The following is a 25,431-nucleotide window of genomic DNA, read 5'->3' on the forward strand; positions in this document are numbered from 1 at the left end:
AAAAAAAAATACAAAGAACCCTTAAAAAAAGGGGGGGGGGTGTGGAAAGAGATCAAAACTCAAAGAGCTACACAGCTGCATCAATCAAGGTGGGGTGCAAAATAGAGATGGGCAGACCCCAAGAGACAACAATAAATTTGTTCCTTGGGGAGTCCCTTACAAGGCAATGGGGGAGCATAGCAAGCTTGGTACTAACATCGCATAGAGTATGATTTTCAATTTTCCAAATCATATCTAAGGATCTAGAATTGGACGTCCATCTACGGAGATTTCGTTCCATCCAAATATGATTGATGACAGAACAAAAGGCTAGCTTGTCGGCGGAGTCACATATAGAGTTACTCGTGAACGTCATGTCAACTATCCCAGATCCACTCTCTGAAGGGAAAGAACATGTCTTCTAGAAGGCCAACAACAACATAGGACACGCTTCTAGATGGAGGAGGCAAAAGGACAAGAGAAGAAAAAAGATGGTTCACATCTTCATTTTCATCCAAACAAGACAACAGGAAGAGGATACTTGGATGTATTTGCAGATAAAAAGGATTGGGTGGGATGGTAGTTGGATAGGGCACGCCAAGTAGTAAATAGTGGTTTTGGATATGGCCTTTGAGCCAAACAATATTTTTCCAAGGAACTAAGGGACCTCTAGATATGATTAGATCCTAGGCAAGAGGAGGAGCTAAAAAGGTTAGAGGACAAAGGGGTCCAAAGAACTTTATCAGCTCTGCCATGAGGGCTAGGAGGAAATGGGGGGAGATCTGATCAAATACCATAGAGAGGAGAGATAGAAGAAGGGGGCGCTAGGAACCGTTGGAGATGATGGAATTAACAGTGGCATCTCTGGCAAGACCAGGGGAGTAGATGGTTCTGGGACTCACCAAGGGAGGAGGATAAATGAAGGATGCCAAGGATCAAGCTGGAGGTAGATGGGGGAACTATCTCCAATGGAAGAGGTGATGGCACCAAGAGCAATGGATCTGCCCACGAAGATATTGCGCCAACCCTAAAAGCATCAACAAAGGGGGAGACAGTCTAAAGGGAGTCCTTACAAAGGAGGAAGTAGTAGACCCAAGAGACCCAAATGCTATTCTACTTAGAGGCAAGCTTCCAATAAGCTTAAGGATGTCAGCTGTGTTGACATCTTTGATTCTCCAATGGCTAAGGCTGCCTTCAGCTTTAGGGAGACAGATAAAAGGCCAGTTAAGGGGGTGAAGGAATTTGGCAGAGTCCACCCTTTTCTAGAAGAAATAGTAGAGAAGAGATTCAATAACTTTGATGAAGGATTTGGGAAAAACAAAGACTCTAGATTAATAGAGATAACAGGATTGGAGCACAGATCTGACAAGCACAAGGCACCTCGCATAGGAGAGGAGCTTACCTTTCCACAGTTAGAGCCTTTTTTATCATGAGATCCATCATTGTAGTGCAATAATGAGCAAATAATCTAGCTGAGATGAGAGAAAAGCCTAGATATTTGACCGGGAGGGATCCAAGGGAGAAGCTAGCAACTAGAGGAGGTGAGCTTTGGAAGCTTCCGAAATACTAGCAAGAAAGAGATGGGATTTGAGAAGATTGATACGGAGATCAGAAAGGGATTCGAATAGGCGAAGAGAGGCAATGATAGATTTAATGAGGAGGAGCCGGCTCTGGAGAAAATCTTGAGGTCATTAGCGAAGGTAAGGTGGGTAAGATTAAGGGCCTTACACTTAGAAAGGGGAGAAATGAGGTGAAGATCAATGTTGGATTGAATGGATCTGGAGAGGACCTTAAGGGCAATGGAGAAGAGGAAGGGGGAAAGGGGGCAGCCTTGGTTGATTCCCCCCGAGGAGGGGAAGTAGTCATCTGGGTTACCATTGACAAGAATAGAGAAACAGGGAGAAGAAATGCAAGAGAGGATTTAGTGCACAAAAATCGGAGGAAAAGACATCCAGAGCAGAACCTCAAAGATGAAGTCCTATATTATAACGCCCCGGCCCTATTAACCTTGCACAATATTGTCCTCTTTGGCCCATGGGCCTTAATGCTTTAAAATGTGTTGTGCCATGTTAAGGAGGCTAGAGGTTATTAACTAGCCCATTAATCTCTCCCTAGGCGATGTGGGACTAAAGTTTGCACACCCTCACTGATCACCCAAATCCCCTGGTACTTGTCGTATTCTTGGTGGGGACACCTCACTGATCCGGTACTTGCCGTATTCTTGGGTGTCACAACTTCCCCCCTTTCGGCACAGTGTCCCCGCTGTGGCTCCACACGTTGTTGAGGTCTGCTCTGATACCATTTGTAACGCCCTGGCCCCATTAATTGTGCACAATATTGTCCTCTTTGACCTATGGGTCTCAAGGCTTTAAAACGTGTTGTGCCATGTTAAGGAGCTAGAGGTTATTAACTAGCCCAGTAATCTCTCCTTAGGCGATGTGGGATTAAAGTTTGCACACCCTCACCGATCTCTCAAACCCCTTGGTACTTGTCGTATTCTTGATGGGGATACCTCACCGATCTCCCAGGAGGGTCTGGTACTTGCTGTATTCTTGGGTGTCACAGATATGATGGAATCAAAAGCCTTGTGGATATCTATCTTGAGGAGAGCAACAAGGGAGTGAGATTTTTAATCAAAACCTCTGACAATCTCATGACATAGGATAATGTTGTCAGATATGCTTCTCCCAGCAATGAACATAGACTGGTTAGGACTCACCAGGGAGTCAATGAACGATTGGAGCTGGTTGGTTTAGTAATGAACTTGTAGAGGAGATTGTAGAGGGAGATAGGTTTAGAATCAAACATGGAAGAGGCTTTATGTTTTTTAGGGATGAGGCACAAAATGTTATGGTTAACGCCATTGATTTGATTAGGATTAAAGAAGCTATTGATAGCCTTGATGAGGTTATCGTGAATGATATGCCAACATAAGGAAAAGAAGTCCATGCTGAATCCATCAAGGTCAGGGGCTTTGTTGGCTTTGATGGAGTGAACAATAGAACATATTTCTTCATTAGAGGGGATAGCTTGGAGGAAGGACAAGAGATGGATGGGATGAATTTGTTGAGCAGGTTAGGGGGGATATGGGGATTGGGTTGAGAGGAGGAAGAGGGTTGAAATAATCGACAACCTCAGATTTAATACTGCCAGGGGAGAGAAGCGGGGAACCATCCCTAGCAGTAAGACTAAGAATGGAATTGGAATTAGTTCTAACTTTGAAAGATCTGTGGAAATAAGTAGAGTTGGAATCTTCAAACTTAAGTCATTTGATCTTGGATTTTTGCTTAAGGAAGCTCTCTTCTTGACCAATCAATCGAGAAAATCTTCGAAGAGACAAAATTTTCATCATCGGCAAGCAGGATGTTATGAATGTCGATTTGGAGGTTAGCTTGGATGGCTGACAAGAATGTGGTCTATTTTGTAGGCAACTCTATCAAGGCCACTTCTACGACTATCCCAAGTGACGAAGGGAGTTTTTTTTTTTGGATGAATAAATAAATTCCTTACCAAGAGGAGAAGAATATACAAGGAAAAATTGGGGGGGGGACTAACTAGAATAGGAGACCAGGGGAACAAACCTAAAAGGAACAACCTCGGCAAACCGGGAGGGGGAGGGGAGCAAAACTAAGCCATATACTAACCAAAAAGGGCAAGGAGGAACAAGGTGGGAAGGGGAGACCTTAGGAGACAACAATAATATGTTCCTTGGGGAATTTCTAATAGGGTGGGGGCGGAGAGAAGCTATCTTAGAGGAGAAGTTGAAATGGTTGGCATTCCAAATCTTTTCAGAGGAGCGAGAGTTGGTGGTCCATCTATGAGGATTCCTCTCTATCCAGATATGGTTGATGGTAGCACAGAAAGTGAGCTTTCCAATAGTGTCACAATGGAAGAACCAGCATGTCATATCGACCTAGATCCATTATCTACTAAGGGAGAGCATCCCCATCACTACCATCATTACCATCACCATCCTCCATCACCACTATCATTACCATCACCATCCCCACCACCATCACCATCACCAGCAACAGCAGCAACAGCACCAGCACCAGCACCAGCACCACGGTGTCCACTACTACTACCACCACCACAGTAGGTCCTGCACCATCATTATAATCACTAGATTGTGACCAAACAGTTTTAAGCTCCACATCAACCCCAACAGCTTGGGACTCGAAAGACCTGGGTACCTGTGAAAGCACACGGCCCTTTTGAGACATATACTCATCTATGTCAGTACCCATCTGACTAGCAACCACGGGGTTGGGCCTACCCCCAGGCCGATTCATAAGTGGCTCACCTCGATCCCGCATCCAGTGGTATGGGGGGTCCTCCTCATCTGAGTCTTCTTAGAAAACATGAGCAAGTTCAATTGGTTCATTATTACCCTTAATGCCTTGACGTATGTGTTGCATCTTCAATCTCATATTGTAATGCACAAACACCAATTGTTGTAGCTTTTCGTGACCTAGTTGGTTTCGACTCTTGGTGTGGATCAGTGAGAATTGTCTCCAATTGCACTCACATCCAGATGCAGAACAAGTTTGGGAGAGCACCTTGATTGCTATCTTTTTGCAGTTAGGTGCATCTTTTTTATAGATGACCCACCATTCACTAGGGGCTGTAATTTGTCTTCCAGCCACTGTCGCTGCACGACCAAAACTCCCAGTAGTATCCTTGAATTTCTTTATTTATACATGTTTCAAACATTAACCCACCTCATTGTCGCATGTTGCTTGTAGACCAGGTTTAGGGACCAACTTTGCCACCACAAGTTCCACTGGTTCTAGCAATACATCATCCATTCCTAGATTGTACTTGTAGTGGAACTTAGGATTGAGATAATACGTTGCAAATTTCATAAATAACTTGTCATTGAATGTAAAGTACTTTTAACTTGGACTATAGTGAAGTTTAAAAACTCACCAACTTTATACAGTGGATGCATCAAATGTTTCTCCCATCTCTCTTTAATAATTTTGATGTAAGATTTTGCACCCCTTAGGAATAGTTGCTCTCACATTCTCCTTCATCTTCTCCATTGCAGCATACACATATGGCAAGGTAGGCTACCTCTCTAAATCTACCAACCTCAAGACAGTTATCACTGGGCCATATATAAGGACCTTCTTCACATCCTGTCAGAATTGTTCACTAGAGATGGTGGCCTGTGCTGCCCTACCACCTGGCGTACTCGATTCCCTCCATCCAAACCACTCCTCACTAGCAAACATGGATCTCAAACCATCTTATCCTGAAATCTCTTCAATGCATGGTTGGTTGCAAATCGAGTAATGCCTGGCCTTACCAAATCTTCACTGCATTTTTCCCTTAACAAAGATAGAATATCCATGGTTGTAAACAAATGTGGTCACTTGTCTTCCCTGTTCGACCACACTTGATACCAAAGACTTCTTTCCCATGTCTTTAAGCATTAAGTCAATGCAGTGGGCTGCACATGGTGTCGAGAAAAGGTGGATCCATTTGCTCTTCTTGTTTATCAATCTCTCCCCCGCTTTCTTGAAGTTGCTCCCATTTTCCGTCACAATTTGAAAAACATTCTCAGGCCCCATCTCCGTAACAACTTCCTTCAACAGCTTGTATAAGTACATTGCATCCTTCTTCTCTTTGGATGCATCAACACACTTCCCATCACAATATATCATGAAGTTGATGATGGACTGTCTAGTTGATCTAGTCCAACCATCACACATCACAATAACTCCATATCGTTCCCATTGAGTCTTGAAGCCATTAATGTACTCATCCAACTTCTTCTTTTGATGAGGCAAATAAAAATTCATCATTTCATAAGGAGTGGGCCCCTTTGTTCCTGGACTAACCCTTCCTGCTGTGTCAATCATGGACTGGTAATATGCCTCTTGTGCAGCATTAGTTGGGATGCTATTATAAACAAACCATTTTGACATTACATCCTCAAGTTGTTTCCACTTGCCCCATACTTGCTTCGTTGTTCTTTGTCTTGTATCCTGCTGTCTATATACCAAAGGATCTTGCCTCAGGACCTCATCAGGATCATCATGTCGTGTTGGGGTGGTGATGGGGGTGTGGCAGCCCTCACACTCTGAGTTCTCCTGAGAGGCACATCCACATGCCTTTGCTTCTTGTTCCTTCTTTCCTCTGTGAGAGACACATTTGATGCAAGTATAGTTGTCACGGCGCCAAGGCGAACCAAGGCGGTGGAGGGTTGTCTAAGCGCTTAGGCGAACAAGGCGACCAATTGTTATTTTTTATTTTTTCTATTTTCTAACATTATTTAGTAAGTTATATATACCTTGTATCATAAAAAATCAAGATTAAGCAACATCAAGTCATTAAAAATCAACATTTAGCCATATTAAATCATAAAAAATTAATATTAAGTCATATTAAGTTATAAAAAATCAAAATTTAGAGAAATGCTCTGGTTCTATAACAAGTTTAATTAGTCCAATGATATTATTTTTACATGAGACTTTTTGTATCAGTTATAATATGAAACCAACTTTCCAACAAGTCTAAGATTACTTAAATCTAAGTTGTAATGACAAAGTTATGCTTTGGTTAAACTTATTTTTAAGTGCACGAATGCTGTTAAAATCACCTGAATGAAAATAATTTTATGGATATTAAAACAAAAAATTATTTTACCGGACTTTTGGTTTTTAGCAATGTTTTAACATGATAGAATTTATAAAATTTTCATAATTGAGAAAAACTCCAGCATTTAAAAGTTGAAAATCGCCCCTATAACCAAAATCCTGTTTTTCTTCTTGGACTGGGGAGTTGACTTTTTATCCTTTTGGAATTTGATTTTTAAACTATTTTTATTGGATTCAAATAGGGGGTATTTGTTTATTTATGAATAATATCTTAAGAAATGAAATAACAAATATAAAAGCATAAATAAGTGTCAAAACACAAGGCGGTATGCAGTGTAATAAGGCGAATGTCGCCTAGGCCCTAGGCAAACCGCCTAGACGCCTTCGCGACGCCTTGACAACTATGGATGCAACTGCTTTAGAACCCGAGCCACCTACTCCTCTCATCATCTCTACCACCTAACCTCTTCCACTTGATGAGAGATCCTGCTCGCTGCCTTAACTTGTTGCAATTCTCTCCACTTTGCCCTTGTCATACTATAATCACTATTAGATTCATCAGAGTTAACATCCACTGTTGTTGGGTGGCTCTCTAAGACTGCCTTTGTTTCTTTGCGCTCTTGAACTGTCCACCTTGAAGGGTCCACTTCACTTGTCTTTGCACTTTATAGGAAACTTGGGGGCATTTTTGGCAAAATCCTTGTATCCCCAGCCAAATGTTGCTTCAATCTGGTGGTACCTCCAGAATTAATCGTTTTCTTACAATACCTACACCTTTTTATTTATTTATTTAGTTTTTATCTGACATTGGATCTTTATGTAACCATGCAATATCTCCACCCCAACACTAGACATCGTGCCCCAACTTCAGCACTATGACATAAAAGAATGCATGAAATAGTAACTATTCAACATCTTGTATTAAAGAATGCATACATTAAGAGTTATTCAATATCATATAGCTATTACATATTAATCTACTACTTTTTGTAATTCTTTCTTAATTTGAAATCATTTTTTTTTTATTAATAATAATCATATCATAGTTAATGATAAATTATAATAGAGTGAAAGAAAAAAAGAAAAAGGTCTCGAGAAGAAAATGATCCTATTTGACCGCTGTACATTGCTAACATCAAGAAATGGAACAATCGGGAATCTCGAGTAACTGGCCTAGTTGCTAAAGTAGCTAAAGTTGTAATGAAACCCGTCAATAAAATGGGTCCTATGGAAAGTCCATCAATTCCTAATCTCCAGTGAAAATAAAAAATATTAGTAGATATACCAAGTTATCGTTGCAAGCCCCAAGATATTATTACGATGAGGAATGAACAAAAATCCAAAGCTCTGATTCAAAATTATCCTGATCATCCCCCCATTAGGAATTCCCAAAACATTTGACTTCTCACTCATTCCAATTCTATTTTGGATTTCGTATTGCTTATGCTGTCAAATGACCGAGTATACCCCTATATATATGGTTCTCGGATACCCACGGAGAAGCACATTACAGCACATGTATGCTTCTAGCCGGAATCTTATTAAAATGGGGGTGTATGGGAACAAAGAACACCATTTTTATTTCAAAATACACTAACAATATTTACATTACATCAAAGTAATTTTCAATACAAAACATAAATTTTTTTTCGTATTTTTTTGATTTTCCTGTAATGATTTAATATATATTACATATTTCAAAAAATATATTAATAAATTTATTAAATGAAAGAAAGGGACACCGTGAGGCCGTAGATCAGCCTTTTATGAGCAACATATAAAAAATTGAGTACCAAACATTGTGTATAAATCATATTTTTTTTTTTCAATTTTTTTTGCAAGAAATTCATTTATTTAAACAGAAAAATAAAAAATTTAATTGAAAAATAGAAATATATTTTTTCTTCCATAAACCTAAAAAAATAATGGCAAGTAACAAGTTTTGATGATGTTTCTATGAAAAATATAGGTTTGGGAAGAAATTTTTACCTTAAAGGGTTCTTAAGAAGAAAAGTCATCACCAATGCTAAGATCCTTGCTTCAATGACTGTAAGAAAGATTTTCAAGAAGAAGCACCAAAATCTCAGCTAAATGGTGTTTTTTTCCCAGAAAAGTAGAGAGGCAAAACCAGCAAGACCCCGGCGAGATTTAACGAGATTCACTTGCTTGGGGTCGAAACCTTGCTTTTAAGTGACTTGGTTGGACCAAGTTTGGACCTAAACATTAACTCACCAAGTTAAGTGGCGAGATCTCGCCAACGTTTTTTCAACTCGCTTGCCAACTCGTCTCTCCATTTCAACAAAACGAGATCTCAGTGATCCGTGATCTTGAACCATGGTTGCCAAGGGCTCCACACAAACTTATGGGATTGACTATTAGGATATGTTTGCCCCGGTGCACAAGATGAACACTAACCGTGTTATTTTGTCCTACGCAGTTAACTTAGGCTAGGATCTTCAACAACTAGATTTGAAGAACACTTTCCTTCATAGGGAACTTGAGGAGGAAGTGTATATGGACATTCCACCCTAAGTTTGCATGCTCTAAAACTCAAGAAAAAGTGTGCAAGCTGAAGTGTGCTCTATGTGGGTTGAAGTAGTTGCCAAGTTCTTGGTTTGGGTGGTTTCATAAAGTCATGGTTACTGTAGGCTATTCTCAAAGCAATGTCGACCATATGTTGTTTATCAAAAGATCAAGTGAAAGCTTGCTCTGTTGATTATTACGTTGATATATTGTTGTTATTGGTAATGGTATTGAAGAAAATTCTCACTTCAAACAATATCTTGGCAAGGAATTCGAAATTAAGGATCTCGGACAGCTTTGTTACTTTCTTGCATTAAAGTTTCCAGGTCCACTAAGGGCATCTATTTGTAAAAATGGGCATACCCGATGCACAAGGCTCCTGCATGTGCAAGGTCCTGGGGGCAAGAACTATGCAGCCTTACCCCAAGAATGTTGAGAGGCTGTTTCGACTAAGGGCATCTAGTGCTTGATCTTCTCTCTAATACTAGTATGATGGGATTCAAGCCAATTGATACTCCCATTGATGCTAATGCTCACCTGGTTATTAAGGATGGTGATTATGTGGATAAGGGACGATATTAGAAATTGGTATGGCGGTTTTTTATCTTTCTCATACTCGCTCAATCATTGCTTATGCTATCATCCTAGTTAGCCAGTACATGCATGATCCTTACTCCACCCACATGGAAGCAGTGATGTGCATTCTCCGGTAATTGAAATCTGCCCCAGGTTGAGGCATCTTTTTTCTCCTTATGATCACCTTCTGGTCGAGGTTTTCACATATGCTGATTGGGCAGGGTTGCCTAATGATCACAAATCCACTACTGGTTATTGCACCTTCGTTGGTGGTAACTTTTTACTTGGAGTAGCAAGAAGCAAGCTGATGTGGCTCCTTGCTATGGCTCATGGTATCTATGTGCTTCTATGGCTTTAGGGTCTCCTCACCGATTTGGCTTTCCCAGATACACTACCTATGGGGCTTTGTTGTGGCAGAAAATCTTCCATTAGCATAGTTCACAACCCAGTCCAGCATGATCGGATGAAACATGTGGAGATTGATCATCATTTCATCAAAGAGAAACTGGATTCGGGTCTCATCTGTGTGCCTTTTGTTCCTAGCAATAAACAATTGGCTGATGTTTATGAAGGGTCTTAATAGTAAGGTGTTTCATCCAATTGTTTGCAAGTTGGGTATGCGTAATATCTATGCACCAACTTGAGTGATGTGTTGTAATATTGGTACAAGGGTAGAATTTTCCATAGGGGTATTTGGTATTGTATCTATTCTAGATTGTTCTCCTCCATATTATAAATAAAGCTGGCCTGTGTCCCACTTGACAAAAGTCATTCGTTCATTCCGACATTATTAAATAATATAGTTAGGGTCCATGTTTATGTCAAAGAGTAACAACATATATTATGTTTGGCATGTGATATGCGAAATTTTGTTTCTTTCGACAAATATGTTTAGTGCCCTTTTAATTTTTCTTAATCTTTTTGTTATTCTAGTATATGTTCCTTTTTTTTTTGGATATGAAGAAGTATTTTACTAATGTCTGTCAAAACTATAGAAAATGAGACATTCTGGCTGGGCGTTTTTTCTGATTGAGTTTGGAGGAGCAGGATGTGAGCTGAGCCTTTGCCTTCTCAAGAATCATGATTTGTACTGGCTCCTTCTTAACTTTGCAAATGTTATAGTATATATTGTTATTGATTTTTTTTTTTTTTAAATATCTTATGAACCCAATAATATTTGGTATTTCACTCAGAATTGGACTTGATCCATAATTTTGAATTTAGATTTCTATTTAAGAAAGAAATTAGCTCTTCTTTTTCCTTCTTAAATACATTTGTTCTAAATAATACCAAGGAGTTTTTTTTTTTCTCTACCAATTTGTGGGTTCTTCCCTTATTTGCTTCGATGGAGTTAAAGTTGTGATTTTGTATATTGTTTTTAAATTTTAAATTTAGTATTTATCAACAAAATTCAACTGTAGTAATGCAGAGCTGTTGGAAATGTATTTATATTATATTCATTTACCCAGGTTGCTTCAAGTGCACTTGGCTTTGGACCTCAAACAACTATGCAACTGGCTGAACGCTTATATACTCAAGGTTTCATCAGGTTTTCCTTCTCTTTATCTCTCTCTCAAAGATAGACACAACGTCACGGTTCGGAACTCGCTATATCTCGCAGAAATCTCGGATATTTTGGTATTACCGAACGAAATGGCATACGAAACACATAAGTGCATAATTTCAGTCATATTGCGGTCTTCATTTCGAAATTTCACTCATTTCGGCAGATAAAATGCACTATTTCGTTGAAATTTCGGCCATCTCGGTCGTTTCGTTTTGCTAATTTCGGCCACTTCATCCATTAGCCCCCAAAATGGCCAAGCGAAACACATGGAAAAAAGTACACTGTTTTGGTGAGATTTCGGTGAAATTTCGGTATGTCACCGCGGAAACACCGAAACGAAACGAATTTTGAACCTTGACACAGACACACATGCATTGTATGCATATATGAACATTATCTTCTTTCTTTACTCCCTTGGCATCTGTTTGTTGTAGGGCTCATACGCTAATATGCCATAGAAGTATTACCTTTTCTTCTAAAAACTTTTTCTGGACTTCTGTCTTCAAGCGTTGTCAATCTTGTCTGTGTTGAGTATGAGTCTATGAGATGCTTGCATTACATCATAAACTTACCGATCTTTAAATGCAATTCTCCAGTTATCCACGTACTGAGAGCACTGCATATCCTTCCTCATTCGATTTTAAAGGCACTCTAAGAGCACAACAGAATAATCCAACATGGGGTGAATATGTGGGGATGCTACTAGCCGATGGTTTCCATAAGCCTCGATCGGGAACAGATGCAGGCGATCATCCTCCCATAACACCCATGCGTTCAGCAACTGAGGATATGCTAGGCAATGATGCTTGGAGACTATACCAATATATCTGTCAACATTTTATTGGAACTGTAAGTCCCGATTGCAAGTATGAAAGGTATTAGCTTCATCTCTATCTTTGCCTGTACTGGCAAATAGCTTTTTAATGTTTCATACTAATGGAATGTGTCTTCATATATATATATATATATAAACCAAGTTTAATATCTTAAATAGATTATGAGTCTTGAGTTACTGTTTATCTATGATTAGTCTTTTGTGTGAAGAAAGGCCTATAGTGATTATGTATCAAATATGGATTTTGTATTTATGATCAGTTTGCAATTTCATGGAGTTGCAGTTTATGATCTAGAAATATTTGTAGCATTCTCACGGTGATTAATAACATTTTTTTTTTTAAATTATTTAGTTTTTTGTTGTGTTCTCTGGTTTGGATTTCCAAATTCCTTCATTGTTGTTAGCATTTCTTTCTTTATGAAATTAAATTGGGCTGTTTTTATTTATTTATTTATTCATTTTTTGAGGGTTGGGGGTGGGGCGGTGTGGTATAAGAGGGTAGTTTCAAGTGTATAAGCAGGACTTAATCCTTGGTCTTGGCCATTGCAAACCAAAATCCTTACTGGATGAGCTAGCTGGCACCTTCAGAGACTTTGTTACTGACAATCATGATAATTTTAGATCCATGTTTGTTCTTGTTATAATGGTGATGTACAAGTATGTACCAAATGCTCATGGTACTCGTGTAGACAAAAAGAAAATCCATGCTGATCACTTTTGAGATACTTTTTAGATTTAAGTGTAGCATCCCATATTTTACTGGTGTTCACTTTTATCTGCTCCAAAATAGTGTTGACCGGTGTTTCTAAAATCAAAAGATCTGTAAATCATTTAAGCCTGTATTTGGTGATCCTGACAATTCACACACATTTTCCTCTGTGATTAAAAACAACACTGGAACTACCACATTGCATGTATATAGTGTTGATTTGTTTTAGTTTGTTTCATAACTCGTCAACTCGATGAGGATGTTGGAACTTCTGTAAGATTCAGATCTTTCATGAAATGATTTTTTTTTTCTACTATTTGTTTGGTAGTAATTTTCCCCTAATTTTGGTTCCAAATTGATTTTGAAGGTGCTTACTTGTAACTAAAGTACTACGTTATTGAAATAGTGTGTTACACTTATTTGTATTCAGTGTTGGCCCAACACTGAAGTCAACATATATGAGATGGTCAACAGTTGGTTTGTCTGACTGCTTTTGTTCTTCCAAAAGGGTAGTCAGATAACTTTGACAGTATATTTTGATTTGGTTAGTTATGTAAGAACACATGCTGCTCCATGCTTACATATAATGCCTGTTGTGCCAGGTGTTTGACTATTTGGACTGAAGTTTGTTAGGTTCAGTTGAAAAAATCAAACTTTAATAGTGAAAAATGAAGCTTAATGCAGAGAATTGGGAAAGAACAGAAATAACACAAGCTTGTGGGAGTTGTAATAACATGTAAAACTTGAATTTCATATGGATTCACTTGAATAAAAAATTTCATTGTCAGGAATCTGTTCTTGATCAACAATGATGCTATTACTTATAATTATTGTCATTACAGTATATATCGGTTTTAGTATTAGCAGGGTATCTTCTATAATTTAATAATTTGGGTATTGAGGCAACACTACATTTCTTATAGGCCAAAACTTGAAGCTCCTTTGGGTGAACAATGTTAAAGCAGGAACTTTTTTGTTTTTTCTCGTTCCCATAATATGATTTTTTTCATGGTTAATTCAGGACAAAGGTAGACTTTATTGCTGGTGGAGAATTTTTCCACTGCATAGGACAGCATGCTACAACCCAAGGCTTTACAGCTATTATGCCATGGCTGGCAGTAAATGAGAAGAAGCTTCCTCAGTTCACAGAAGGGGAAAAGATAAAAATTGCAAAACTTGAGCTATATGAGGTAGCGCTTTGGAACTTCAGTCACATTTCAGCATTTGTTTCATTAAAGTTTTCAGTTATCAACAAGACTTCTCTGCTTTAAGTATGCAGGATTAGGCCTAGCTTCTAGTGTAAATCAATTACACTTTTATGATGAAAAATATGAAGGTTTCACGGAATTACTATTGTTTTCTTCTAACTAATGATTCCTCAAATATTAGGGAAGTACCTCCCCTCCAGAATACCTCAGTGAAAGTGAGCTGATTTCTCTAATGGAAAAGAATGGTATAGGCACAGATGCTTCCATTTCTGTACATATTAACAACATATGTGAGCGCAATTATGTGCAGGTTTGTGATCATCTTCTATTACGAAGTCTTTTTTGTTCTGTTTTTTGTTTTTGTTTTTTGTTTTTGTTTTTGTTTTTGTTTTTGTGTTTTTTTTTTTTGCAGTCTATTGTTTCATGCTTCCTTGTATATTTATTTCCATCCATAACTTGTCATCCAACATTTGAAGCTTTGTTTTAAATTGAAGGTGCATGCTGGAAGGAGGTTGGTACCAACAGCCCTGGGAATCACCCTGATAAGAGGATATCAATGTATTGATCCAGATCTTTGTCTGCCAGACATTCGCAGCTTCATTGAGCACCAGATTACCCTTATAGCTAAGGGTCAAGTGGATCATTTTCATGTTGTGCAGCACGTATTGCAGCAATTTACCCAGAAGTACTCTTATTTTGTTAAGCAGGTGATAATACGGCATTTTAACTCTTTTGATATAGAGTTGGATGAAGGTTTGAGTCTATCATTACATCACACTATCACAGAGTTTTTGTGTAATAGTTTTTAACTTATAATGGTAGCTGAACATGAGTATGATGGTGGAGAACAGATAAGAGAAGTAATGAAAGATTGAAATCCATCTGTATAAATTATCCTACCTTTCTTTCCCTCCCTTCCCCCCACCACGCCCAACCCCACCCACCCACCACCACACCCCCCCCCCTCCTTTTATAAATAGAAAAATTTTTTGGTAATAAAAGAACAGAGTAGCAAATTTAATTGCCAAATAAAAGGAGAGCAGAATAATGCCAAATAAAAGAAGAGGGAAAATATATCTAGTACAAGAGCAACAAACAAAGGCCACAAACCATCACATCACAACTGTTATATAGATCTTCAATCCTAAAGTTAAGCCCTACGTACAATTGAGTGATATTTCTAAATTGCTAAGCAATCTGGCCCTTCTAAAAGTGGAGATATATCCACCAATAAATTGGGAGTTGCCAACCCCTGCCCTGGTTGCAACCTTTCTGCTTATATGTATGGAAGGGTAAGATGAGGTTTGCTAGGTTGAAAAGACAACACCAGGAAACATCCTAGAAAAAACCAAAAGCACAGTGAAACAATGCTGATAATTTAAGGCAGAAACTTGGATAGAATAGATGTCTCAATTCTTACTACTGATGGGGCTGAAACTTGATTTGAATGGAGGTCCTAATGGGTAGGCTAGGTGCTTAAAATATCAAGGCCAACCATCGGTTGGATTCATAGTTGTCGAGGCATGGCCTAGGCGTCCAGGCACCTTGGCCGCCTTACTTGCCTAGGCAGGCGCCTTTAATGCCTTCTTGGTGTTGCCTTGCGTCCAGGCCCCCTCCAATGCCTTGGGTCGCCAAGACATTGTGACAACTATGGTTGGATTGGAAGAAACAAGAACCAACAAAACATTGAAACTAATAAAATACCGAATTAGTAAGTCAAATAATAATCCATGACTCAAAATCTACTAATTAGGTTACTGGTCAAATGTAGTGAAGAGGGAAGGGAAGACTGCATCAAGAACTGAAGCCTATCCAATGGTTAGATTAAGAGAAACAATAAGACCAAGTTACTGATATAATAGGGTAAACCAGAAATCGTAGTACAATGGAAAACAGAAAATAATACCTGCAGAAACAATGGTTGACAGAATGGTATATTTGAATAACAAAGAAAATATACGAAGATATTACCTAAGATGACCACGTTAGGAAAGAGAGGGTGCTGGAAATCAGTTGAACTACAAGGAGAAATATGAAAGAGAAAGAAAGGAGATGGAGGAAGAGCAGAGGGCATATGACTTGGTATACCACCAAGACTCTTCTGAATGAGATCTAACATCAGAGTGCAGCGCTGGAGCGCTGGGTAGACAATCTCGTTGGAATCAAAAGCAAACCCAGATACTTGACTGGAAGATGGCCAAGAGAGAACCTCGTCTTCTCAATCAAGGAAGCTTTGTCCAAGTCAGAAACCCTAGCTAGGAACAAAAGGGATTTCTAAGGAATGATGCGGATAGCCAGAGACTCGACGGATTATCAAATTTGAAGACAGGCATAATGCTCTCCAGGGAAGTAATACTAGCTTTGGAGAAAATCATAAAGTTATCCGCCAAGGCAAGATTAAAGAGCTTAATAGCCTTGCATTGGGGATGGGGACAGATGAGGTGCCAATCTGTGCAACTTTGGATCTCCGGGAAAGAACTTCAAGAGCCACAAGGAGATAGAGGGCATCCCTGATGCCTGACCCAAGGCTTTTTTCCCACTAAGATAAGACATTTTCCCTTAATTTATCTGCATCAATTCCCCTTTTGTTAAAAAATTCCTCAAGTTCGGAAACGATGAAATTTCAAACACTACACAATCAAAGTTCATTCTGAGATGAAGTTACTGGCTTCACTCCAATAAGAAAGAGCAAAATCAGAAACTCTCAAAACCTTCTCGTCAAAGAAGTGATGGCCTTGCAGTCTTTCAGTAGGATCCATAGCTTTGATGCTAATTAGTGAAGACTAATCCTTAATCAGGGAAAATCTAGTGCGAGATTAACTCAACAGATCGCAGGAAATAGGAATAAGAACCAGACTAGTGGATGACATATATTAGAGTGAACAATAGTAGTATAGTACAATACAAGTGAATGACTCACATATCCCATCTTAGACTCTTAGTACTGAAATGAGTGCGGGGCTGGATCATCATAACCACCATATTGTTGTAGATGTTGGATCAAGTTTTCGTCCGATTGAATCATAAACACTGGTCATGTCATAGTATGGTGGAAGTAATGCCATAATACTATCAACAACCATGTATTTATCATTTTATTTTTTTTGGAAAAAAGTTCTGGTGAAAATTTTTGTTACCTTCAAGTGTTCTTGGGCAGAAAAGCAACTCCAAATGTTGATGCTGAGCTGTGAATCCACATGCTCCAAGCTCCTTGGTGTGTAATTTGGCAAAAAGTTGCACCAAAAACCAAATTCGGGGGACTTTTCTTCAAACCAGAGCGCGAGATTTGCGAGTTCACCATGACTGTTCAAAATTGGACGAGACTCTGCATTTTTGTGTATTGGTCTCTTGTCTCAGGATCTTGTACTATGACTCCAACTAGGAAATCTCAAAATTGACAAAATTGATGGAATTTCAGAGAACTTAAATCAAACTTTGTTAATGATTAACTTAAGGTAGTAACAGTTTAGCAAAGCAGGACCGATTTTAAAAATCTTGAACTGGGAAAACCAGAATTTCAACTAGAACTTGGAGTTCTGGACATCAATTCAATTCTGAGATTTAGAACACCAATTGAAATCAGAATAGGCTTCATATCCAGGAAATAATTCAGCAACTAAAACTCAAGATAAAAAACAAATTTGAAACTGACGACTCTAGTTGAACAGTATAGCCACTGTGTCCTAGGGTTTGTGAAACCCTAGCTATTGTGGAGAAGAAGATGTCAACAGTGACGGGAATGCACTTGCTGCCGTGGTCAGTAGACAAGTAGTGAAGGGCTAAGGTCACGTGGAGAACTATAATTGTGGAACTGTGGTGCCTTCCCTTATTAATTTAAATTTTGAAATACCCCCTTGCCGGTAGAACGATCCCCCATCTTTCCAACAATGGGAAGTTGATTAGATCTCACATGAATTCTTGAATAACGAGATGGGTAGAATGGAGGGTGATAGAGAAGAGAGGATCTATATTACATCGCTCACCACTTTCCTATTATTAGTGGGTAAAGAAGCAGATGCAGTAAGTGAGTTGATAGCTGAGGAGACTCGATCTTCAATCTCCTATGTTCCCCTCTACACAGATGCAGAAAGCCTTAGCTACTTGTACTAAAGAACAAGGGGCTTTGCTGTTACTCCACAGTTTCAGTCTCCTTTTGTGCCCCCCTATCACTTAAAGCTCCCATTTTGTCCTTCTGTAGGAAATCCAGGATACTAGGCTGAACGATCAACAGTTATACGTTAGGAATCCTCCTAAACCTCAGGCTAGGAATCCGCCAAAGCTTGCGAAGAGAATCCACCTTAGTACACCTGGAATCCACTAGGTAACACCACTAAATCCACAGAGGTAGGGTCTGAATTTACATAACCAAAATTCAGAAACTAAGCATCTTTATTTCTTCAAATCAATATGTATGGCCTATGGTCATTACGTATATTTATAGTTTCTGTACAAGCCTGTGATTGGCTAAAGAGAGTGCTTACATCATTCACCCAATAGAAAATAAGAGCTTCCATCATCTAACCAACGAGGAAGTTCCAAACTAATCTATTACATCATCAAGCCAATAAGAAAAGAGGAGGCAGCTTATCTTAAAATCATAGTTGTTAAGTTGTCAACTAGGCCTCTAGGCGGATTTTTTTGGAAGGGTGCCTTGGTCGCCTAGTCGGCACCTAGGCGACGCCTTGGCACCTTGTTGGTGTTGCTTAGGTTTTTGACCCCCTCGATCGCCTTGGGTCATCTAGACGCCGTGACAATTATGCTTAGATAAAATGATCCCAAACAAAGATGAGCTTTCAATTAAAAAAATAAAATAAAATAAAATAAAAATAAAAAAATTCCTAAAAGCCCCTACTTAACTAATCAATAAATTTCGTATTCCTATCTCCTACCCATAATTTTGGCCCATTAAACCATGAAATCCCTTGGATTAAAGGCCCAACACATGTCACCCCACCCAACCCCCCCTCTTTTTCTTTTTGATTTATGTGCATCAATTACCCCATCTATACTTTTTGTTATATTTTCAGAAGTATGTTGATTGGTCAGCTATTGTTGTTGGTGTTATTTTATCCATTTATAACTGCTACATATTTGATTAATTGGAAGGGATAGTTACCCTACTTTGATTTGCCTATGCTTTGCTTCCCATTTTTTATTGTCATACCTAAATTTACAGGTATGAAATCCCTGCACGCACATTAACAGTACAAAGAAAACAATTTCTTTTGCATGTCCTCAATAATCTGAGTTGATCAGATTTGGTGTCTGTTTATGTCCAACTTTCAGCAGTCCTCCCTTTCATATCTCTAACTTTATATTCCTTTCCCTCCAGGAAGCGTTAATTATTTATTTATTATTTTCTTTTAGTACAGATTGAAAGCATGGATGCATTATTTGAAGCACAGTTCTCTCCACTAGCAGATTCAGGGCGTTTACTAAGCAAATGTGGGAAATGTCTCCGGTACATGAAGTACATCTCCACCCAACCATCTCGCCTATACTGTGGCACATGTGAGGAGGTCTACTATGTTCCTCAGAATGGCACCATTAAGGTAATATATTCTATTGCAAATAATTTCTGTGTTCTTCACACTGGCACCTTTTTTGCTGCAGAAAGAAGATGGTGGGTCTAAATTCACCAATTACCTCTAAAATTAAATAGTCGACATCAAATATGGCAACCAGCAACCTTTATTCATGTATCCAGATAATATGTCCATCTATTTCAATAGATGTTTCTAGTGTTCTGATACAACAGTTCCCTTGGTTGTATTGCTCCTGTTCTTTCATGTCTCTCCCCCCCCCCCCCCTGGGGGTATCATGAAAACAAAATTCCTTATGCTGGCATCTGTAGAGTTGATATAATAATGTGCTCTGTCACATGAAGTAACCTTCGGCTATAAACAACCAAATATTGCTCAGGACTGGTCTGGCCAAATTCACTATGGAATAGCTGGGGTATTCATGTTAAGAGTTCATGACACCTTGTGTTGACTTTTGCACTTGTAGTTTGCAGCCACTAAATGAATCCATCCAAAGTTGGCATTTGAATCATATTTAATGTTTTATGTTGACATATGAAAAATTTACTGTGGCGATGCTCTTTTGGTGTACTCAGTGCACGAGGCTTTTGCCACGATGGGGGTTGGAGAGGTTCATAATGTATGCAGCCTTGCCCCCGCTTTGTGGAGAGGCTATTTCTCCAGATCCTTATAGAATGTAACTCAAAAAAAAAAAAAAGAAGTTGGGGTCCCCAAACTCCCCTCCCCCACCCACCAAAAAAAAAAAAGCATATAAAAAGAGAAGTATATATATATATATATATATGAATCTCCAACAGTCTCTAGAAAACAATCAGTTAGTATCTTTGAACTTCTTAAGAGTGCAAGACCAGTCCATAGGATGTGGTTCTGTTGGTGCTTGTGTACTGTATACTTTGCCTGCAACCATTTTCAATATATTTTCCCCCTTGGCTTTCATATTTGCTATCTCATTTTCCTTTTTTGCGGTTTTGGATTTGGTAGAACAGCACTATTATGTGTTTCGAATCCTGCTGATGTAGTTCAGAAGAACAAGAAGGACAGCAGCAAACTAGGCCATTGGACTGGACCAAGAATGGACCAATAAGTTTATTTTCGAGTGTCTAATGGGTATATGGGCCATGAGCTTAGTATTTTTGGTTTACTATTATAATGGCTAATTTATAAGCCCAAATTTGAGGGATTTGAGTCCTGATGATTAGGTGCTAGTTTCTATTTTGTCAAGTTCTAGAAGAGTTTTCTACCAAAAAAAAAAAAAATTTATAGAAGAGTTATTATTTTGTTGGCGAACTTAGATTGTAAGGATTTCTTCTTCAACATGTGGGGGTTTCCTATTTTGCTTACTTCTGTGAAGTTATAAATAAAGATGAGGCGATCATACCCATCCCAACATTTTAAGAAACAATTTAGCCTTGAGCTTGTTTGGGTTTTGTAAGGGAGAAAGCATGTTTTGTGGTATTCATAACTACTCTACTGTGGGATGCAATGGGGGAAAACCTTGGTGGGTTGCCAAGGCTAGAGTTGGTAGAATTCTTCTACATAGTTAGATGAGGCGCCTAATATTTTCTTTTCCCTTCTTCTATTCTTCTTTCTTCTTCTTCTTTTCCATTCTCTAGAGGCGACGCCTAGGCGTCCAGGCGGTTTGCCTGGGGCCTAGGCGACAGTGGCCTTGGGTTTTGTCTCTTATTTATGCCAAATATCATTTAAGTAAATGTTTTCATAAATAAGCAAATACCCCCTATTTGAGTCCAATAAAAATAGTTTAAAAATCAAATTCCAAAATGATAAAAAGTCAACCCCCCAGTCCAAGAACAAAAACTGGATTTTGGTTGTAGGGGCGATTTTCAACTTTTAAATGCTAGGGTTTTTCTCAATTATGAAAATTTTATAAATTCTGTCATGTTAAATCATTGCTAAAAATCTAAAGTCCGGTAAAATATTCTTTTGTTTTGATATCCATAAAATTATTTTCATTCAGGTGATTTTAACAGCATTCGCGCACTTGAAAATAAGTTTGACCGGAGCATAAATTTGTCGTTACAATTCAGATTTAAGTAATCTTAGACTTGTTGAAAAGCTGGTTTTATGTTATAACTAATACAAAAAATCTCATGTAAAAATAAAATCATTAGACTAGTCAAACATATTATAGAACAAAAGCATTTATCTAAATGTTGATTTTTTATAACTTAATATGACTTAATGTTCATTTTTTATGATTTAATATGGCTAAATGTTGATTTTTAATGATTTGATGTTGCTTAATCTTGATTTTTTATAATACAAGGTATCTATAGCTTACTAAATAATATTAGAAAATAGGGAAAATAAAAATAACACTTGGTCGCCTTGTTCATCTTAAGGCGGGCGCCTTCTCGCGTAAGCACTTAGGCAACCCTCCACCGCCTTGGTTTGCCTTGGCGCCATGACAACTATAGTCTAAAAGTCAGATTCTGATTTTTCTTCATCATTGTGCTTGCAACTTACAGTTTCTGTTTTATCTGTTGAACTGCTATTTAGATCTCTATCCATTTAGTTTTCGTAGTTTTAGAACTGGTTAGTTTACTGCCGAGGAACTCTTCAGTTCAATCCATTGGTTTCCTATCTTAGCTTTGAATGCTGTTTAGCAGTAGTACTATCTTAGTTTCTATTTTCCTATGAGTTACTAATTGCTAATTCTGGTTCATTTGCTATTCCAGTAATAGTTATTAAATCTTTTCCATGTTTCTATTTTGGTTATTACTCACTATACTCAGTTTAGTTTCTAATTTCAGAAGTTTCTAAATTTGATTTTCTATTTTCAGCAACTTACTATTTTGGTAATCCATTTTTCTCTTAAACTTACCATTGTATTAGCTCCTAATTTTGTTAAATCATTCCTTATGCCAACTTGGCCCTTCAACCTGAACTTGAACCAAATCTGATATCCTGCTGTTCTCTATCGCTGCTGGTTATTCCAATTCCAGCTTTTGAGCAATTAGATAGCCTTTACCTGCCTTGTGGTCCATTAGTTTTCCCACTTCTTTTCTCTTTTTTCTCCTTTGACAATCTCTCAACCCTATTATGTTAGTTGCAAAAGCCTAAAGAAAAAAGGGTTGGAATTCTAATAAGTTCTAATTTATATATTGTACACAAAATTTCAGTTGTCATTATGGTTAATCAAAAGGCTTAAAAAAAAACTATTAGCTTTATAACCGTCTAAGGTTTTCGAGAGGTGTTATTATCCCAGAAAAACAATTGTAGCATCACCATCTCTGAGCAAGAAACCTAAATGAAATAGTTATAGATTGTTCTCAGTCTGTTTAATGACATTATTTTTTCTTTCTTGAGTTCCCTCTTCATTGTTCATCCTTCTGAAGGGTAAAAATATGAATTTTGAAGTCTTAATACCATTTGTCCTTCTCAAGATCATTTATCTAACGTATCCATTGGTTGAGTTCTGCAGCTCTACAAGGAACTTGTATGCCCTTTGGACAATTTTGAGCTATTAATCTTCTCCATGGCTGGCCCAGAAGGGAAGTCATTCCCGCTGTGTCCATACTGCTACAACAACCCTCCATTTGAAGGTATAGACACGCTTTTTGGTGCCCTCAAGCAAGGCAGCTCAGGAAAATTAGGCAAGGGGGCTGGAATGCCCTGCTTTCTCTGCCCACACCCAACTTGCCGGCATTCTATGATAGCTCAAGGAGTGTGTGCCTGCCCTGAGTGCAACGGCACACTTGTTCTTGATCCAGTGAGTGCTCCCAAGTGGCGGCTTTATTGCAACATGTGCAACTGCCTTGTATTCCTTCCCCAGGGAGCACATCGGATTTCAACAACATGCAAACGTTGTCCCGAGTGTGACTCTGCAATAATAGAAGTGGACTTCAATAAGAAAACGACACCTCTGAGTGACGGGGCTACTTTGCATGCTGGTTGCATTCTTTGTGATGAACTGCTGCATTCTCTTGTGGAGATGAAGCATGGTAAATCGTTCTTCAGACGAATGGGAGGGAGAGGAAGGGGAAGGGGAAGGGGAAGGGGAAGAGGGAGAGGAGGTAGGGGAAGAGGACGAACCAGTGGAAAATGGGAGGACCCTAGGATGAGCTTCCGAGATTTCTAGGATGAGCTTCCAAGAATTCTGAAATCTGTAGATCGGGCTGGGGCTTTTGATGGTAGGCATCTCCAAAATTTCATGCTATTCAAAAGTTGTTCAGTCCCTTTGCTGTGACACTAAATCTTCTCTTGCTATGCCAAAGAACATGGTTGCCATTGCTTGTTAGTCTTGCCAAAAAGCAGGGTTTGGTGTGAAATGGCTGAAGACCCAGGTTAACCCAGGGAGGATACATTTTGTACAAAAAGTTGAACATTAATGCTCTAGTGTCATCTGGTTGTGGCGAGGCAAGCTCTGGCTCAAACAGATCTTGCCAGCAGATTTTAGAGTGGAAGAGCACTGAAACAAGGTTAGCTGATTAGCATCATTTTATGCATAGGCTTTGACATTTGTACATATCATTTTTTTAGATCTGGCCAAAACCATCTTGGAAGTGGCTGCTAAATTTTTATGGTCATTGCTTGCATCTGAATTTAAGTTGTACGTTCTCAAGGTTTGATCTTGTTCCTTTTGCATTTCGGCCTGTATTATGGGTGTCAAGAATTTCAAGTCCGCTTCTGATGTAAAGAAAAAAGGCCATTCTGTTTTTGTTTTTAAATTTTTTTTTGGGGGGAATAAAAAAACAAAATTAAGAAAAAAAGAACGCTATCCGCCTAGACACAGCAGGTGCATAAAGACTGCACTGTCCCATGCTGTAGATGCTTCCATATGTCCTCTCATTGGTCTGCTCACTGACATTCACCGGTGTTTGTGAGGTAGCGATCTATTACCTTAAATTTAATTAAACAGAAGCAAGTAAAGAGCCAAGATTTATCAGTTACAGCAATATTTTCTCTACCAATATACGGTTCCTGCGTTGTTTGACAATATAGGTGGGCTTGCTTTACCATGAAGGACACTGTCAAATTGAATGTCTTGAGGGCCGATTCTAATATGTTTGATGGGGAAGTTCAAATGGTGGATATGTCTCCCTTTATCAGTACATGTGTATATGGAGATCGGTGAAGCATAAAGGCTATGTTTGATTGTAAAGGGAATTAAAGGGAAGGGAAGAGAAATTTTCACACTTAAAAAAGAAATATATATATATATATATATAATCATTACCCATGAGACTTTAACATTCACTTCAAATCATTTCATATTTGATTATAAAATTTTACTTTATTTTGCATCCAAAACCCTTTGCTATAATATGTAAAAGAAAAAAAATATAAGGAAAATATATCATTACTAAATATGGTTAAAAAATATAATTAGTTCATATAATCATATGGGGTAATGATTATAAGCATTTCTTTTTAAAGTATTAAAATTTTACTTCTCTTTCCTTTAAGTTCTCATTGGAATCAAACGGAGCCTAAATGGGTGCAATTTTCTTGATTTTGATATCCAATGATCTCTATATACTTGGAATAATAAGTGAGAGGATGCAGAAAACATCGATACGTCTTGATCGTGCATTATGTAAAATCCAGAATAGAGGCACTCTTTGAAGATGCTACAGATTATATTAGACCAGCAGTCAGCTCTGACCATTGTCCCATTGTGATCGATACATATGGAGGTAATTTTAATGGCCGTAGCTAGGCTGTTTCAGTTTGAATCGATGTGGCTGAAACATAGTGATTGTGGAAATGTTGCTGCCCGTGGTTGGTCTCCCTATCCCTGGTTCGGCTGCGCAACAGGTGGTGGGAAAGATTAGACATTGTTGTTCGGTATTCAAGAGGTGGAATAGAGAGGCATTTGGAAATATTCAGAAGAATATTAAGGGCTTAAAGTTGGAACTTGAGTAC

The 25,431-nt window shown here is 38.5% G+C and overlaps 1 protein-coding gene across 1 annotated transcript in view; it reads left to right on the forward strand.

The window, feature by feature from the left end:
* LOC122063143 (DNA topoisomerase 3-beta) overlaps positions 1 to 24,233 on the forward strand; it is a 75,703-nt gene extending 51,470 nt beyond the window's left edge. Inside the window, exons 7-13 of the mRNA XM_042626825.1 lie at positions 11,153 to 11,232; positions 11,847 to 12,125; positions 13,816 to 13,984; positions 14,184 to 14,312; positions 14,497 to 14,709; positions 19,375 to 19,554; positions 22,988 to 24,233. Coding sequence (XP_042482759.1) covers positions 11,153 to 11,232; positions 11,847 to 12,125; positions 13,816 to 13,984; positions 14,184 to 14,312; positions 14,497 to 14,709; positions 19,375 to 19,554; positions 22,988 to 23,644 — 1,707 coding nt within the window. The 3' untranslated portion in view covers positions 23,645 to 24,233. The remainder of the gene's footprint in view (positions 1 to 11,152; positions 11,233 to 11,846; positions 12,126 to 13,815; positions 13,985 to 14,183; positions 14,313 to 14,496; positions 14,710 to 19,374; positions 19,555 to 22,987) is intronic.
* Positions 24,234 to 25,431: the final 1,198 nt, after the last annotated feature.

The sequence above is a fragment of the Macadamia integrifolia genome, unplaced genomic scaffold, assembly GCF_013358625.1.
Source record: "Macadamia integrifolia cultivar HAES 741 unplaced genomic scaffold, SCU_Mint_v3 scaffold1219, whole genome shotgun sequence".
Lineage (NCBI taxonomy): Eukaryota > Viridiplantae > Streptophyta > Magnoliopsida > Proteales > Proteaceae > Macadamia > Macadamia integrifolia.